The sequence below is a fragment of the Erigeron canadensis genome, chromosome 4, assembly GCF_010389155.1.
Source record: "Erigeron canadensis isolate Cc75 chromosome 4, C_canadensis_v1, whole genome shotgun sequence".
Lineage (NCBI taxonomy): Eukaryota > Viridiplantae > Streptophyta > Magnoliopsida > Asterales > Asteraceae > Erigeron > Erigeron canadensis.
Window position 1 is genome coordinate 34,317,776 of NC_057764.1, and position 16,178 is coordinate 34,333,953.

The 16,178-nt window shown below is 32.4% G+C and overlaps 2 protein-coding genes across 2 annotated transcripts; both read left to right on the top strand.

The window, feature by feature from the left end:
- The first annotated feature begins 7,878 nt into the window (after positions 1–7,878).
- LOC122596750 (probable E3 ubiquitin-protein ligase RHY1A) lies at positions 7,879–9,833 on the top strand. The gene is made up of 3 exons (XM_043769379.1): positions 7,879–8,232; positions 8,538–8,704; positions 9,218–9,833. The coding sequence occupies exons 1-3, from the start codon at positions 8,032–8,034 to the stop codon at positions 9,609–9,611; spliced, it is 762 nt and encodes a 253-aa protein (XP_043625314.1). The 5' UTR covers positions 7,879–8,031; the 3' UTR covers positions 9,612–9,833.
- A 3,643-nt stretch (positions 9,834–13,476) lies between these two features.
- Positions 13,477–15,512, top strand: LOC122596352. The gene is made up of 2 exons (XM_043768917.1): positions 13,477–14,404; positions 15,102–15,512. Exons 1-2 carry the CDS (start codon positions 13,563–13,565, stop codon positions 15,184–15,186), a joined length of 927 nt encoding a protein of 308 aa, XP_043624852.1. The 5' UTR covers positions 13,477–13,562; the 3' UTR covers positions 15,187–15,512.
- The last annotated feature ends 666 nt before the right edge of the window (positions 15,513–16,178 follow it).

Genomic DNA, 16,178 nt, shown 5'->3' on the forward strand with positions numbered 1-16,178 from the left:
TCTTGTGGTTTGTGAAAAACTTTTCATAGACTTTTATGAAAGAAACTGGACCACCCTTTTCTTTTTCCTACAAGAATTGTAATCAAGTTTATAAAAAAATAGATAAATTGAATAGGAGAAAAAGAAAATTTTAAATAGAATATAAGTTACCATAAACAGTTAGGTATGGATCATACTGCGTGAACCGCCAGAATGACCACCCACTTTCCCATCTACTAACGTAGCCCTGTTAACCTTGTTCTTAGTTGAATTGCGTTGCCATCGTTCTGTATTCCAGCAAGTATCAATCATGGCAGCCCAATTTGGTTCATCAATCCATTCTGGATGATATGGCTTTAGCACACTCCAATCATTCCGACAATCACACTATTCTCTCTAGCTAACCTGAAAGCATCCTCCCGAGAATCCCTCATGACATCACGGTATCGCCTTTTCAAAAGAAGATCCCAATTTGCCTTAACTTTAGTATGATGTTCTGGAGCCCATTCAAACTTTGACTGCAATAAAACACCGTGTTTTAGATGAATAATTTAACCCAATATCCAACCTAATCAGACCTGTCAAATGTGGCACCTGAAGACACACACACACACACACAATCCTATATATATACATACTAGCTAATCAACCCGGACACTTAAAAACAAAATTCACAAATACATACATTAAAATAATAATTATGTTATATGTCGTGACTAAACGGGTTCAAATATATCAAAACAAGAAAGTAAATGGCACAACTTCTACTTTGTCAAATTACAAATAAAACTAAGTGATGACCAAAGTCTTTAAAAAAAACCTTGTTATTAGAAGACCAAGTTGTATACTGTTAAAAAGAAAGAGTAAAGGAAGACATCCTGTCCCCGAAACCACAATATAACTAACCATCGTTATATACCTCAAAACTAAGCATATATTTTTATATACCTCAAAATTAGTTCTCGATTTGGGGATTTATCTATATGTAGTGATATAAATCTGATAAGAAGAGAAGGAAAAACGAACATATAAATCGCCAGTCGCCAATCACCTTTTGATTGAGACCTAAAAAACTGTAATGAAAAAAAGGGGGGCGGAAGACAAGTAGTAATATTAGGGTTAGATTTACTTAGATTTTATCAAAGTATATAAATTATGAATGTGGAAAATTATCTAAAAGTCAAGTTTGGAGGAATGGTTTGACATCATATTTTTTAACCAACTAGTAGTGAGTTCGAATCTCACTAGTGATTTTTTTTATTTGTTATTTTTATTCATTTTCTTATTTTATATAATAATTATTATATACATATACGTATATATTTTTTAGCAAGATATCTATACCATCTAATAAAACAAACCATCATTTTTTATCTTACAAAACCAAAAATACTTTTATCCTTTATTCAATAATTTAAACATCTCCTTTTAATGTACCTATAAGACCTTTAATGAAATAATTTACAAAATAGATCCTCCAACACTTAAAATAACTACAGTACCACATTTTTTTTGAACAGTTAGTCGGTAATCGACATCAGGGAACACCTCACCGTATAATGGTGAAGCCCTGCACGTGCTCTAGACTACGAGATGTAGACATAAGCCGTTACAGGTGATTCAGGGAAAAAACCTACAGACTTGTCACTCCTAAGATAGTTTAAATTTAAAATTTAAAATTTAAAATTATAAATTTAATATCGAAGTAAGTTACAATGGCTTTTATTAATTTATCAAGTTTTTGAAGAAAATCATAATTTTAGGATGATGATCAAATGCATTATTTTCTACTATATCTCTATATATTAAAAAGAGAATAATTTAGTACATACATATGATTGGTCTTTAATCAAACTATTTTTTTTTAAGTTTTAAAGTGAATAATTAAACTTTTTTTTTCAGTGTACAAAATAAACATTATATCAATTTATAAATGAGATATTTGAGTTTTTGTCACCAATAGTCTTGTGCCGATCAAGAGATGCTTCTGATGTTTTGTTCATTGTTGTTGATATAAAAATTTAAACAGGGTGACCTTTTACCCAAAAGATATTTGAGTTATTTATTTATTTATTCATCGAATGGTATGTTTTTCAAATAAAAGCCATAAAACGGTTTAAAGTGAATAATTAATCTTTATATAATAATAAATAAGATCAAATCAATATTGATTTGGAATAAGGTTTTTGGTTGGCTAATTCCTTTAAATGTCAAGTACATGTAGTATTCATGATTAATATCTAATTAATAAACTGAAAAGTTAAGTTTGTGACTAATTTTTTTACTTTAAAACAAATGATTAATAGATGTAAATTTACCAGACTAAATTGACGAACAATACAATGTGTTCATTTCAGTCCATATTGAACAACCCGGGCAATTAGGGTATGTTTGACAAAACTAGTTGGTAGCTGGTAACTGTAAGCTGTAAGCTAGAAGCTGGTGGTTGGTAGCTGTAGCCAAAAGCTGGTAGTTATAACTTTTTATATATATTTAAGTGTTTGGTAGAGTAACTGTAGCTTTTAGTTAAATGTATAAAATGACAAAAATAGACATAAATAAAAAGTACTTAATACTAAACGTGATGATATATGTGTATACAATATATCTAAATTTAATCCTTGTAATACAATTGGTAAACACATGTACATCATAGTGTATTAATAGATTTTCTAAATGCACTTATTGATAGTGATAGAAAGGATATTAATAGTGATGACAAGGATAAATTGAAAACTTGTGTCAATATGTTACACCTGGCTTCAAACATGTAAACTCTCAACCAAAGTATTCGTAATTTATTAAGTTTTCTTATTTAATTATGCACAGTCAAAGTGATTGCTAATAAAATCTTGAAGGTTATTTATGTAATGTTATATCCTAAAAGCTTGTAGCCATCTTCTAACGCTAGTGAAAGGAGCGTTGGGAAAAAGAGTTTTTTTCCTAATTTTAAAAGCTTCCAGCTCAATCAAACAAACAAAACTTTGAATTAAATATTAGCTTTTTGTTAAAAGCTTAAAGCTTGAAGCTCCTAAAAGTTCTTAAAAGCTTTGTACCAAAAATACCCTTAATATATATGTTTTGTGATACCATCTTATGGAGTTCAGATTTATGAATGGTTTCAACATTTGACTTATTGGTAATAACGTCACCCATAAACGGTTAAAGTTTTATATGAGATACAAACGGTACATAATCGTTGTTCCATTTTAAGAACATATATGTGAATAATTATATTCAAAAAGATATCATATTACTATACATATTAAATAAAATTTTAACAAATATCTAATATTTGTACTAATTAAACATTATTTAATATTGATAATTGGTAAATTAAAGTGAAAAAAACTGTTCTGTCGGTAATCTGTCGGTATTCTGTCGCTAATACCCAGATTTCCTACCGAATGCCGACGAAATTGTATTTATTCATTTTTCATTATTTTCTATTAATCGTCTGTCGGTTTTTCGTCGGGAAATACCGACAGAGTTCCGACAGAATTAAATAAAGCAAAAACTTTATTTAACGAAAACGAACTCCGACAGATTGCCGACGGGTTTCATTTTAAAAAATGTTTTTTTTATTTAAAAAAGCTTCCGACGGATTACCGACAGATTTTTAGTTTCCGACGGTATTTGATCGAAAATCTGCCAGTATAGTTAAAAATTCCTGACAGAATAACGACGGAAGAGTTTTCTGTCAGTAAACCGTCGGAAATTTGTCGAAAATTTGCAGATTAGTAAGTTGGATCATTTTGCGTCGGAAATTCGTCGGAGATCTATCAGGAATTTCCGACAGAAAGTATCTGTCGGAAATATCCGTCGGAATTCCTCAGTTTTGTAGTAGTGTAAGTCATCCTCTTAATAATTATCTTAATGTTTTAATCCTAGGTTATATGTGATCTATTAATCTTATTTTACTATAATCTCATCATGTAATTATACCACACGTATGATCATATTGTTAGAAAGTGGATTATTAAAACGATAAATTAAAAAGTTTAATCATCCCCTACAGTTTTTATTGACAATAGTAAAAACACTTATCTATACTACTTTATAATGATTATAGGTAGATGTTGAAAAGAAGAGATGCGAAATGATAATAATACCCTTCTTTTATCAACATATTTAAACTCCCAATTAAAATATACTTTCAATTCACCTTCGCTTTCTGACACTCTCTCACATATACACTGAACAAACCTCTCTAAAAAATTGTAGCCACAACCACCGCAACCAACTTTCAACGTGGAGTTACAAGACGTTTTATCAATGGTATCTGTCGCAACACGTGGAGACCATGCTAGTTATTATATTAATAGAAAGGGGAATTCCTCAAGTTTCCCAACTTGACTAGTCAAAGTTTGAGAGATCTTAACCACTGGCTTTACATCAAAGGTCAAGATTTAAAGATATCTTTGAATTTTGACCTTTGATAATAATCCAATAGTTAAAATTTATTTAACTTGACTTAGTAATTGAAACTAACTTGAATGGATCTTCACCTATGTTTATGATTGTGTGGGAGCGGTAATTGTGCACTTGTGCAATATTTATGCTTCAAGGTTTACCTACTTAAATCAATTACAATGAAAGAAACTAGAACTAGAAATTAAAGAATAGTCACGCAATGCGTGAAGTTGTATAAGTTTAACGTAAAGACAAAACTAAAAATGATGACGTTCTATGACTAATAATATATGGATAAAAGAAGTCTTCAACTTTAAGTTTGATTATTGAAAAATACAGAGTTATTTCAATATATTCTTGTTGAAATTTACTACTAAAGATAATTCGAAAACACGGACAAGACTTTTCTGAAAATATATAAACAATAGATAATAGAACAAAATCTGTTATATATAGCTAATGATAGAACAAAATCTGTAATATACTCCTTATTATATGTTGACATAGAAAAAATGAAGAAATCGCTAATTTTAAAGCCAGGTTTGTGTTAGATACTCCATTTTATAAATATATTGTTGACATATACAAAGCATTCAAAAAAATAAAATAAAGAATCTATATTCCATCCCACGACCCAATAATTAAATTTGTAGACTAAATCCACGTTCTAATCTTAATTGTTGTTTACTTTCTTTTCAAAAGGGATATTAGATGTCTTTAGATATTGTAACAAAGTTAAATACACGTGTTTGACACAATATAAACTAATGAATGAGATATAGATCTCCAAATGCGTAGTCATTTGTTGGTTGCTACGTGCACCGTGCAACACGTCTCAATTGGTATATCCGCTAGTTTATCTTAAATATGAAATGCGAAATATATATTTTACATGAGTATTAGTAGCAAGGTCTAAGGGTGGGGAGTATCTCGCCATCCCTGCCCTTCCTGATTTTCAATATGTATTGATCATGTGTCTAATTGCAGGGAATACCTCCCTAGCCTTCCCCACCTTTTCTATTTTATTTATTTTCTATTTATTTTTATTCAACAATAATTAAAACTTTTATTTAAAAAATTAACATACAATTAAAACACATAAACTATTATTCAAACACACAAATAACTAAAACATAAACAACTTAAACTAAGGCATCGGCCATCAGTATCTCTCACAAATGGCGCGTTTCTGCGCCAAAACCATCTCCAACATCGGCCTGGTGAGGTGATCGTGTGACCGAATGACGAAGTCCATATCATTCTGCCGCTGTTGACTTTGGATCATCCGTGTCATTTCCTTCTCCCGTACTTTCCTAGCCTCCTCCGCCGCCATATAGCTATCCATCATTGCCTTCTGAATCTGAAGCTCCTCCCCTCGAGCTCGCTTTTTATCCTCATTGTTGCATTTCAGCTCGGTGACCATCTTCAAGAATTCTTCAGATGTAGTGGAGGTGGATGTAAACGGCTGCTTACCTTTACCTTTACGACATGGCGGCACGAGTCTAGCAGGCTGTAATGGTGCGTCAATGTCGTTCCCACTGTCCTTTTCTTGATCAAACTGGTCCTCGTTCAAGTCAATATGGACCGACGCCTCCCCAGATGAATGAACATTGACATTTGACCCTTCCGTTCTTGCCCTTTTGCTCCCCGAATCCTCACAAATCCCCTCCGAGGTAACAACTTCCGCCCATTTCGGTCCGTTTTTCAAATTTTGCCACGCCTCTACATGCAGAAACCCGAACTTGTTATTGTATTTCCGCATATACAATGCCACGACCGCCTTAAAACACATCCTCATTGCTTTGGCCACTCAACATTTTACTTTTGTTAACATTGTAAATACCACAAAAACCCGAAACCTTATGTTTCAAAGCCTTCCGCTTCGAACTACACACGTATGGGGTACCCCCCGAATCACGCTTCAAGTGTTTTTCCATCTCAAACTTCACCTTTTTCCAAGACGACCCGACCGTTTGTGCGTTTCCGGTGTATGGGTCCTCGGAAACGTTTAACCAATCTTTTGCCAACGCCGCCTCTTCATCCTTCCCCCATCCACGACACTCTCTTTTTCCTTTGATCGGTACTTGAGTCTCCGGTATTTCTTCTTCTTCTTCTTCTTCTTCTCTTCTTCTTCTTCTTCTTCTTCTTCTTCTTCTTCTTCTTCTTCTTCTTCTTCTTCTTCTTCTTCTTCTCCTCCTCCTCCTCCTCCTCCTCCTCCTCCTCCTTTAACCACTCGTCGCAAATTACTCAAACCTGGGTTGACTTTCATTCGCGAATCCTACAAACCCCCTAGAAGTATAAAAAAACCCGGGATCCATTTGACTCAAGAAATCATTAACGGGTACCGGTATGTAAACATTTTCGGTGTTTTGTGGCAGAGGAAGAGGTGGCAATGAATCGCGATTGTTTGGGGGCGGGAGTTTCTACGTCGTTTTGGAAGTTGACTGTAATCGCGTTCATTACGTTTTGTATTGCCCCTTCTTCGATTCATTGTTGTGATATATGATATTTGTGAATAGATTGTTGCTTTTGTTGATTGAAATCAAAGAAAAAAAAAGAAAGAAAATGGACAGAAGCAGCAAAGGAAAGAAAGAAGAAGAAGAAAAGAAGAGAGAGATTTAGCCGTTAATGTGGGCCCTATATATATACATATATATCTTTATCTATATATATATATATATTATTTTATTGCTCTAACGTTCAAAAACATAGACATGGATACTGGCACCACTCTCTCAACAACGCTTCTCCCCCTACTAGTACCGGAGGGTTGGAATGATGTGTAAACCGGTACCGGTCGGGTGCCTATGCACTCCGTCCACCCTAAGGAGAGTTGGATCCCGATTTCAAAGATTCTTATTGTAGCAAAATTGATGACAATGTTACATATTTTATTGCGGTTCATTCAAACTAGTACTTATGTTCTTAATTTTTATTAAAGTAAATAAAACAAGTTGTAATATCACATAAGATGATAATTCATATTTTTAAATATTTATGAGCCAGGGAATGTTTGAATTGATCCCGACTTATTGACATAGAAATTTCATAATTTTTCTTCCATCATCTTTAGTTATAACGTTGTCATATGTCTCAATTTACTTTAAAGGCCTAAATCATGTATGTTGTTTTTGATATGCAAATCATTAGCTTACACTATTTCATGATTGAGGTTTATGTTTAATTATTTATAGACTTTCCAATCATCATGATGATTCATGAACACAAAAAATTGAGTTATATCGACAATTATGTATTAGTTAAGTTAGTTAGTTAATAAACACTTGGGCCTATTTTTAGTCAAAATATCTAGAGTCCATGAACCAGGCCCAATCTTATCTTTCAACAAGATTACACATATACCCCAATCTACCGCCACGTTATCTGTTACTGTTATTGTGGAGTAGTTGGGTCAAAAATATCAAAATAATTAAAATCCGTTCGCTAGTTATTTTCTACTTTTCTTTCTTACAATCAAAATTTCTGTAACTTTACTAAAAATCACATACTGCTTTTTAACCCATTTTTTTCCCCCAAAAAATTACAATCTTCCTGCTTACAATATATCTATATATATATATATAATCTGTATATATAGAGTGAGAGAGTGAGTAAATTGAGGATTGGATATTTGTAGTGATGCCGAGTGCTTCAAAGCTATTTAATAGCACTAGTCGAAGGATTGCTTTTGGTTCTCGTAACGACCATGATTTCACCCCACCTACTGCTTCTTCAGATTCCGTACTACCTGACCGCCGCACCACCACTGACCGCCGTCATCACCACCGTCAGGATCTCCCTGGATTTCATCCTCAGCGTTTTCACCGCCATCGCTTTTCGGTACTGCTATTTCTATTAGTTTTTAATCATAATTTATTATTTCTTTTTAAATATGTTATATGTCTATATGATGATTTTAGTTTAAGTAAATATAAGATGTGTGTAAGCTATTTTTAGGATATTGTATGTGAAGTTGCGAGAGCTAATTGTACCAGTTTGCTGAAACTGTCAATCGACATCACGATTCATGCCTTTTAGTTTTTTTTTAAATACATTAAACCATCGTTTTTTGGGCCGTTTTTAAGAAGTACTGGCGAGTGTATTGGTAATTCGTAATGATGATTGGATGGGTGTGTGATGCACAGGAACAAGGTGGTAGTCAACCTCTGTCTGGAAGTATTATCAATTCAGAAGATTTTAGAAGTATACGGCGATGGGGTGCCAATGAGAATGATAGGCTTCCGGGAGTCGTATTACTTGCAAGGGAAAGGCTTCTTGAAAGGCTAAGAGGTGTCCATGTTTCGCAGAACAGGTATCCTCTACATAGCATTAGCGTCTTAGCGTGTATCCAAATTATTTTTTTGCAATGTTGTTATACTTTTCTTTGGATCATCTTATTTCTATTTTGGATAATACGAGTATAAGTTATTTGCACTAAAACAGAAGCCCAAACTTTTCAACTGTTTAACCATTAGGGTAATCTTCTAAGTTGACTGGTAAGCCATCGCTAAGATCTATTCATCATTTACACAGGTTCAGATTGCCATAAGTCATCATTAAAAGTTATTGTTCTTTTCTCTTTTTGTTTGTAGTTATGGAATTTTTAGAAATTTGGGTACTTTCTTAAGGTTGTAATAATGGCAGTAAAGAATGAAATGTTCCCTATGTGTAATTATCGAAATGCCCGGATGGGATTATAGCGTATATGAAAACAAACAATGTGTCAAACAGCATTCAACAAACATACAAATGCATTAGTCTTTTCCCGAGTGTATATGGTCTCCGATCATGAAACTTCGTTTATACTTGAATTTTAATGTGGTAGGCAAAGCAACAGCCCTTCATCCAACATTCACCAAGAAGACTTTACATATAATAGCTTTTTTGAAACCAATAATAATTTGCTGGAAGAACTGGGTTCTGAATCTTGGCAAACTGTAATACCAATGTCATCAATGACAAGAATGCTTCCCAGGGGACTTTCTGAGCATGAGCTAAACCAATTATCAAGAATGGTCTTCAATGATATTGAAGACAATAAAGAAACATCAAATGCATCAAGGGAGTGTAGTATCTGTCTTGAAGGTTTTGAGGATGGCAATGAACTAATAAATCTACGATGCATGCACAGGTTCCATTCCTGGTGCTTGTTTCCATGGGTTGAAATTTGCGGGGCTTGCCCAAATTGTCGAAAAGACATTGTTGTAACTACTGAATAGCTTGTTTCTTAATCATAACGCCCTCTAACCCTATTATGGAGCTTGTTTGTTTGTAACATTAGCTTAGTGGTGTTTTAAGATTCCGAGCAAGTTTAACAGAGGTGAAGGGTTCTAATGGTTTTCTGATGATGTTTGTAATATTATCATACTTGATCAAACTATCAAAGACTTGTAAGTTTTCATGTATACATAATTAGATGTCGGATGCGGTTTCATTCGAAATGGCAGGTGGATGGACTATTGTTGGAGAATCTTTATCTTGATGTTTAATGGATAAGACTCTAACCAAATTACCTTATAGGATACAAATTGTATAATCAACTTTCTTAGATGTATGACAATCAATCCATGCATTCATTTTTACTTGTATTAGCACGTTACCCGCACAATGCGGCGGTGGTCGTGACAATGTCGTTGTAGTGGGGGGCCGAGTGTTGGTGGTGGAGACGGCGTCGAATGGGGTGGATAATTGATGTAAATGGTGTATGAAAATATATTAAAGAATAAAGGATTGGTAGTGTAAATTAATCATTAATGTTATGGGATAGTGTATGTTGAAATATTTTAAGGGGTGCTAAGTGAAAATATACATATTTTCAACACTTCCATAAATAAAAGGAGCTATTTCTTTTATAATATAGTATAGATATACATGGATATTCGACCCTCTTGTACACTTTGACTTGGATAGGGATGGAAATTGATCGGGTGGATTCATGACCACTTTCATATTCATTTAAGCTCAATTTATTTCATCTATATCCACTATCCAGTAGATCAATCGAATAAACGGATACCCGTTTTGTATTCCAAATGAAAAGTTATCATTTAACAAAAGGGTAATGATTTCGTATCATGTTTTTTTTATACATCGCATTAGTTAGTTGTACAATATGCATAAATCATTGTATCTTATAATAAATATATTAAAATTGTTGATGCTAATATCATTACCCTTTAGACTATGATGAATAACCCCTCTTTGGAATGCCCTTTATCCACTCAAAGTATGTCATGTGACATCCAATCATTAAGAAGACATTCCACCCATTACTTTGGGATGGTGAATGCCTTCCGTGCACATGTTTTTTTTTTTTTTAAAAAGTAATTTATTTATGTGGAACGGTCAAATTGCCACAAAATTACAAAGCATCAGACGCGTTAAAAACTAGACGGGGCATACGAATTGAATTAACGTAGTGGAACGCCTCTCGGGACCGTAGTGGGGCGTTCCGGCCGAAGAAAACAAAAAGGAATAGGCTACTCCTATCAATCTTACAAAATCCCAATTTCAAATGAAAGCAGAACATAGTCCGTTGCTAATACCATTAAAATAGGAAAAGTGAAAAACCACTCAAATGTTAACATTGTATTGTTTAACAAAACAAAAACAAAAAGCAAATGTTTATTTTAAAAAATATTAATAAAACAATCATAATGTGAATGATTTTTCATCTAACTTACCATTTTTCCCAACTAAGATAAAAACTACACAAGATATAAGACTCCAGTCATTTACGAAAACTTGATATTTATTGTTGTATTGTGAATTTTTGTTGATTCGGGTAACAAGAGTAACGTTACGACATTTTTGTTGATAAAACAACCTAAACTTACTATAATATGTTACATGCGACAAAAAGTTTTAAAAGCTATATCTATGCCAAAAAATTCACAACTTCATACGTAGTAGCATTTGCATTTTAATTTTGAGTATGTATCTAGATGTTCATTTCGAATATCATATAGATCGATAACCTACACTTATATTGTAAAGCATTTGGTAGATGCCTATGCATTTTTTTTTATCATCATCATTTAATATCACTTAATTATATTCAACTTAATTATATGTCAATCAAATGAAAATACCCTTAAAATGAGAACACATTGATCTGTAAAAATCAAGAAAGTTGTGGTTTTGTTTTGTGCATCCATCTTGTATCCATAATCATCAAAATGGATGCACAAAAGAAAAAACTTGATTTTTTCTATTTTAACGAATCAATGTATTGTTAAACACTTAAGTAATGATAATTAGTTATACACTATGTTAGTTTCATGTAATTTTAATGCTTCAAAATTACGTTTTCAAGTGTCACTGTGTTCTATTTTTAAGGATGTTCACACGAAAAAACATATATATATATATATATATAAATATATTAATTATAATTATATATTTATTTATTAGTTAACTTACATAATTTAATTTTAGGAAAATGATTTATCCTCTGAAAAAATTAGCCTAAAAATCATTCTAATAACTTTAGATGGTGACATGTGGATACCACTAATTCTCTTTTCCAATCTCCCCCTTGATTTTTTCACATGTTATCATCTAAAAGTTAGATATTTATTTTTTAGGAGGACTAATTATTTCCCTTAATTTAAAGGAATTATCAATAACAACATTCACAATATACTTGTGTATTATACACTCTAAAACTGGCGATCGGTGTTGTCAGTCACCATCACTTTTTTTTATACATGTGTTGAATCATGTTTACGAGTTTTATGTAAAAGACAATTGAAATTTTTTAAAATCATTCATCAGTATGCATTACACTGGTATGATGATGACTATTCGTTGTTATTAGTTCATCCATCGTTAGATCAAGTATGACATATATGTAACGACTTCCTATGTGATAAATCAAACGACCAGGCATGCTCGAATGTTTATGGTTTTTTTTTGGTGATGATGTACCCCTTCAAACTACTATACGAAGAAAATGCTTTACGAAACACCTACACGAAAGGCTTATGCCCGGAGGTGTTGAATAATTAAATGGTTAAGAAATTAATACAAATCTTTTTCAAAAATAAAAGATATTCATTAAATATAAATATCTATCCGACTGATAATCACCTAAGGAAACTAAATAAGATAAACATGCTAATTATATACCAAATCAAAGGAAAGTAAAACCTTAACCTTCTCTCCAAACCCCACTAACCCTCTCCTATAAAAGAAGAGAGAATTTTCCTCATTAGGCACGATTCATAATTGGTTGAAAACCCTAACAATTATTTTTTGGTGTCAAACTACATTTAGGAAATCGCCAATAAACCTTGAACCTTTTTCGATCCACATTTTAGAAGTTTACTTCGTACACGAAGTGTTAGGTGCGATTCGGTGCATAATCGTTTGGTAAGTACATAAATCTAGCTTGATTGATCACTTTGAAGAATAACATGTTAAAAAGTAAGCATCATATCCTCGCGCGAGTTTGTAAGAAAAGATTAAGAATATTATTATTTATTTTTTCTTTTTTTTAAATCGAATATCAAAATAAAAATTGTAACTTAAATATGAAAATGAAGATAAGACTACATAACCACTTGATAAATAAGAAAGCCGGTGGTAGTAATCATATTTTTCTTTTTCGTTTTTTTAATAATTTTTAGTGACTAGTTGACCCACGGCCGTTTTTGATATTTAGCTATTATCAAATTAGACACATGACATGTGGCTATTATATAAGATTTAGGAAGAACGATTTTATAAAAGTAATGGGTCCTAAAATATAAATTTAGTGATGATGAAGAGGCCTAGAGGACATAAGAAGACATAAGAATATAAATTATTCATTGAAATGAGACGAGTGGTTACAACCTGTTATGTAAAATGTAATCTCTTTTTTTGGTCGGTTGTGAAAATATACCAGCTGGGTTAATAAGAAAAGAAAACATAAGAAGACATACACACGGGATTTTGGGGTTGAAAATGAAAAAATTGGTAACCCTCACGCCCACGTCCACATATCTAGAAGTTCTTGACTTTTTAATTATTATTTGTATGTACAAAAATAAAGAAACACAAAAATAAAGTTCCCTGTTATATAAAGTCACAAACGGGCCACTCGTTGATAATTAAGCCAATGCACCATTCATTATAACCACAACCACAAACACAAACAACAACCTAGCTAACGTAACACGAAAACCATGCTTGATCTCAATCCTCATCAATTCTCTAATAACCAAGCAGATCATAATAGTCACAATTACTACTTCAACCACCATGCAAATAATAACTACTATAGATCATTTAACAACGATAATTTTAGGTTAGAAACAAGGGATGAGGAGGAGGAGGAAGTGTCATCTCCTCCTCTATGGCGGACTAATTATATTAGTTCAGTGGAAGATCCTCGGGCCCTATCGCCTGCGTCACGAGCACAGGCGATTGCCCGAGGACAGAGAGAACTTATGGAGATGGTAGAGAACATGCCAGAAACCTCATATGAGTTGTCATTAAAGGATATGGTGGATCATCATCAACAAAGAGAATTATTTAATCATGAAAGTATTAGCATGGAAGAAGATCAAGAGCGATCAATTTTAGGACGTGGAAGTGATGATAATTATTATAGTCAAGCGGATGATAGTCAAAGGTGGAATAATAAGAAAAGTAATAAAAAAGGAAGCGTGAAAAGACAAGGAAGTAGTGGTAGCAATAAAACGGGGAGAATTATCGTCAAGAATGGAAGTATAAATCGTAACGAAGGGCTTCTAATTAATATGTTTTTCCCATTTTCTACTTCTTTTGGAACCAAGAAAAGAAAGAGTACTAATAGTGTCAAATTCTCCCTAAAACCGGAAGAACTATTTATAGAAAAATCATCTGGTGGTAGGGATTGGTGGTGGTGGAAGAAATATAAAGGAGGGTCGTCGTCTGGTGATAGCGAAAGTTTAGGGATTACGAGTAGTAGCGCCGGGGAGAGTACCGGCAGAAGTGGCAGCAGCGGTAGCAGCGGTGGTGGCAGCCTCCGGAGTAATAGCGACAGGTATGTATAGTATTCCTTCTTAATTAAGGTTTTTGTTGATCTATATGATTTAGTATTAACTTGTATATCCACTTTGATTTTCGATCTTAATTATCGATATTTAGTAATCATAAAAATGATGAAAAATAAATAAAGTAGATATATCTTCGAGTTGAAGTAATTATAAACCCACCAAACGGAAAAGATTTTTTCCAATTAAAAAAGGAAATCAGCATATATTAAATTTGATTATCAAGTAATGATGAGTTGTTACGATTCTTCTAAGTAATGATCATCAATTTAATTAGTTAAATTCATTTAGATTTAAAATGGCGGATTTTTTAATCATCAATTTTCTACTCAATACAAAATTAACAAACGAATGAAAGGCAAACAACCGTGTTCGAAAAGGAATGAATAAATATATGCAAATTTAACTAAACAACGAAATAAAAAAGTTAACACGTTTATTTTTTTGATTTTGTGTTACTTATATACTATATAGTAATACTAATGAATGAACGAATAAAGAAATTAAGATGGTCAAAAGAGTGATGTTTGAACACGGCAGGCCGGCTGAAAAATTGGGAACTATTGTGAACTTAATTGCAACAGATATTGTCGACAACTATTTTAATGTCTCTTGAAAATTATTCATCTTATATTATATACTGAGATTAACTCTAATTGATGTAACTACAATTAATATTTGAAACAGGAACAAAAATGGTTGCAAATATGGATGCTGGTCCTTCTTTCCCTCTAGGAAGAAAAAAATGATAATGTCAAGTCCTGATCACTAAGCCTTCTATAGCTAGCTAATTACAGATCGACTTGAATGTACATTCAATCAACCGAAGATGTTACGTACGAAAGAGATCGACGTTGTCCATCGGCCATTCGGCCTTATGGAATGATATATGACGTGCGAAACGTGGTACAAAATAATTTTTCTGGATCAGAGATGTTTCATAATCTATTTATGAATAGAAAAATGTAATGACGTGATAACGTTGTTACATACAACAATATATGATTTATTTATGTGTCATATTTATGTACACATTCATTGCAACTATATATTTATAGATACATGATATGTATATATTTGAGCTCATTTTTTATTTTATTAGACATATACGGAGTATAATAATAGCTAGCGAGCTTGTAAAATTCAGTTCACATATAACTCTTACCACTGGCACAGGTGCGGTACTAAAGGAGGGAAGGAGGTTTAATGCCCCCTCCAAATTTAAATTTTGTCATGTATTTTTTAATTTTTTATAAAATTTTAAAAATTTTCTATAGGTTTTTAACATTTTGGCCCCTTTTAGATTTATTTTTCATAAGTTTTCTAAACTGATCACTTTGGAAATTTTTCCTGGTACCGCCTCTGCACTGGCATATTGTAAAGTCAAAAAGCGGAGATGAAAGCTAATACATGTCATCGAGACTTAATAATTACTGTTTCACTATCTTCTTATATTTTATTTTTCATTTTTGAGAAACTAATAATCTATATCTATATAATCTTATAAAGCATTTTTGTCCTTTTTAAAAATCTCAATTTATTATTTGAAATACCTAAAATACCCCTCTTCTTTATTCACTAATTTAAACATCCTTAACTAATATACCTATAATACCCTTAAATCTCAACCACTCATTTTTTTCCCTCTTCTCCATAAATTATTTTATTTATCTAATTCATTTAAAATCTTTTATCTCAAAAAATATATATCGATAAATTATAAAAATTGCATGAGTGTTCTTAAAATTTCATACTCTTTCATTA

What these genes read in the sequence shown, in the direction of transcription:
- LOC122596352 (XM_043768917.1), top strand. Translation starts at nt 13,563, where the DNA reads ATGCTTGATCTCAATCCTCATCAATTCTCTAATAACCAAGCAGATCAT. An exon ending in CTCCGGAGTAATAGCGACAG is followed by an intron (nt 14,405 to 15,101) that starts GTATGTATAGTA and finishes TATTTGAAACAG; the next exon opens with GAACAAAAATGGTTGCAAAT.
- LOC122596750 (XM_043769379.1), top strand. Translation starts at nt 8,032, where the DNA reads ATGCCGAGTGCTTCAAAGCTATTTAATAGCACTAGTCGAAGGATTGCT. An exon ending in TTCACCGCCATCGCTTTTCG is followed by an intron (nt 8,233 to 8,537) that starts GTACTGCTATTT and finishes TGTGATGCACAG; the next exon opens with GAACAAGGTGGTAGTCAACC. An exon ending in GTCCATGTTTCGCAGAACAG is followed by an intron (nt 8,705 to 9,217) that starts GTATCCTCTACA and finishes TTAATGTGGTAG; the next exon opens with GCAAAGCAACAGCCCTTCAT.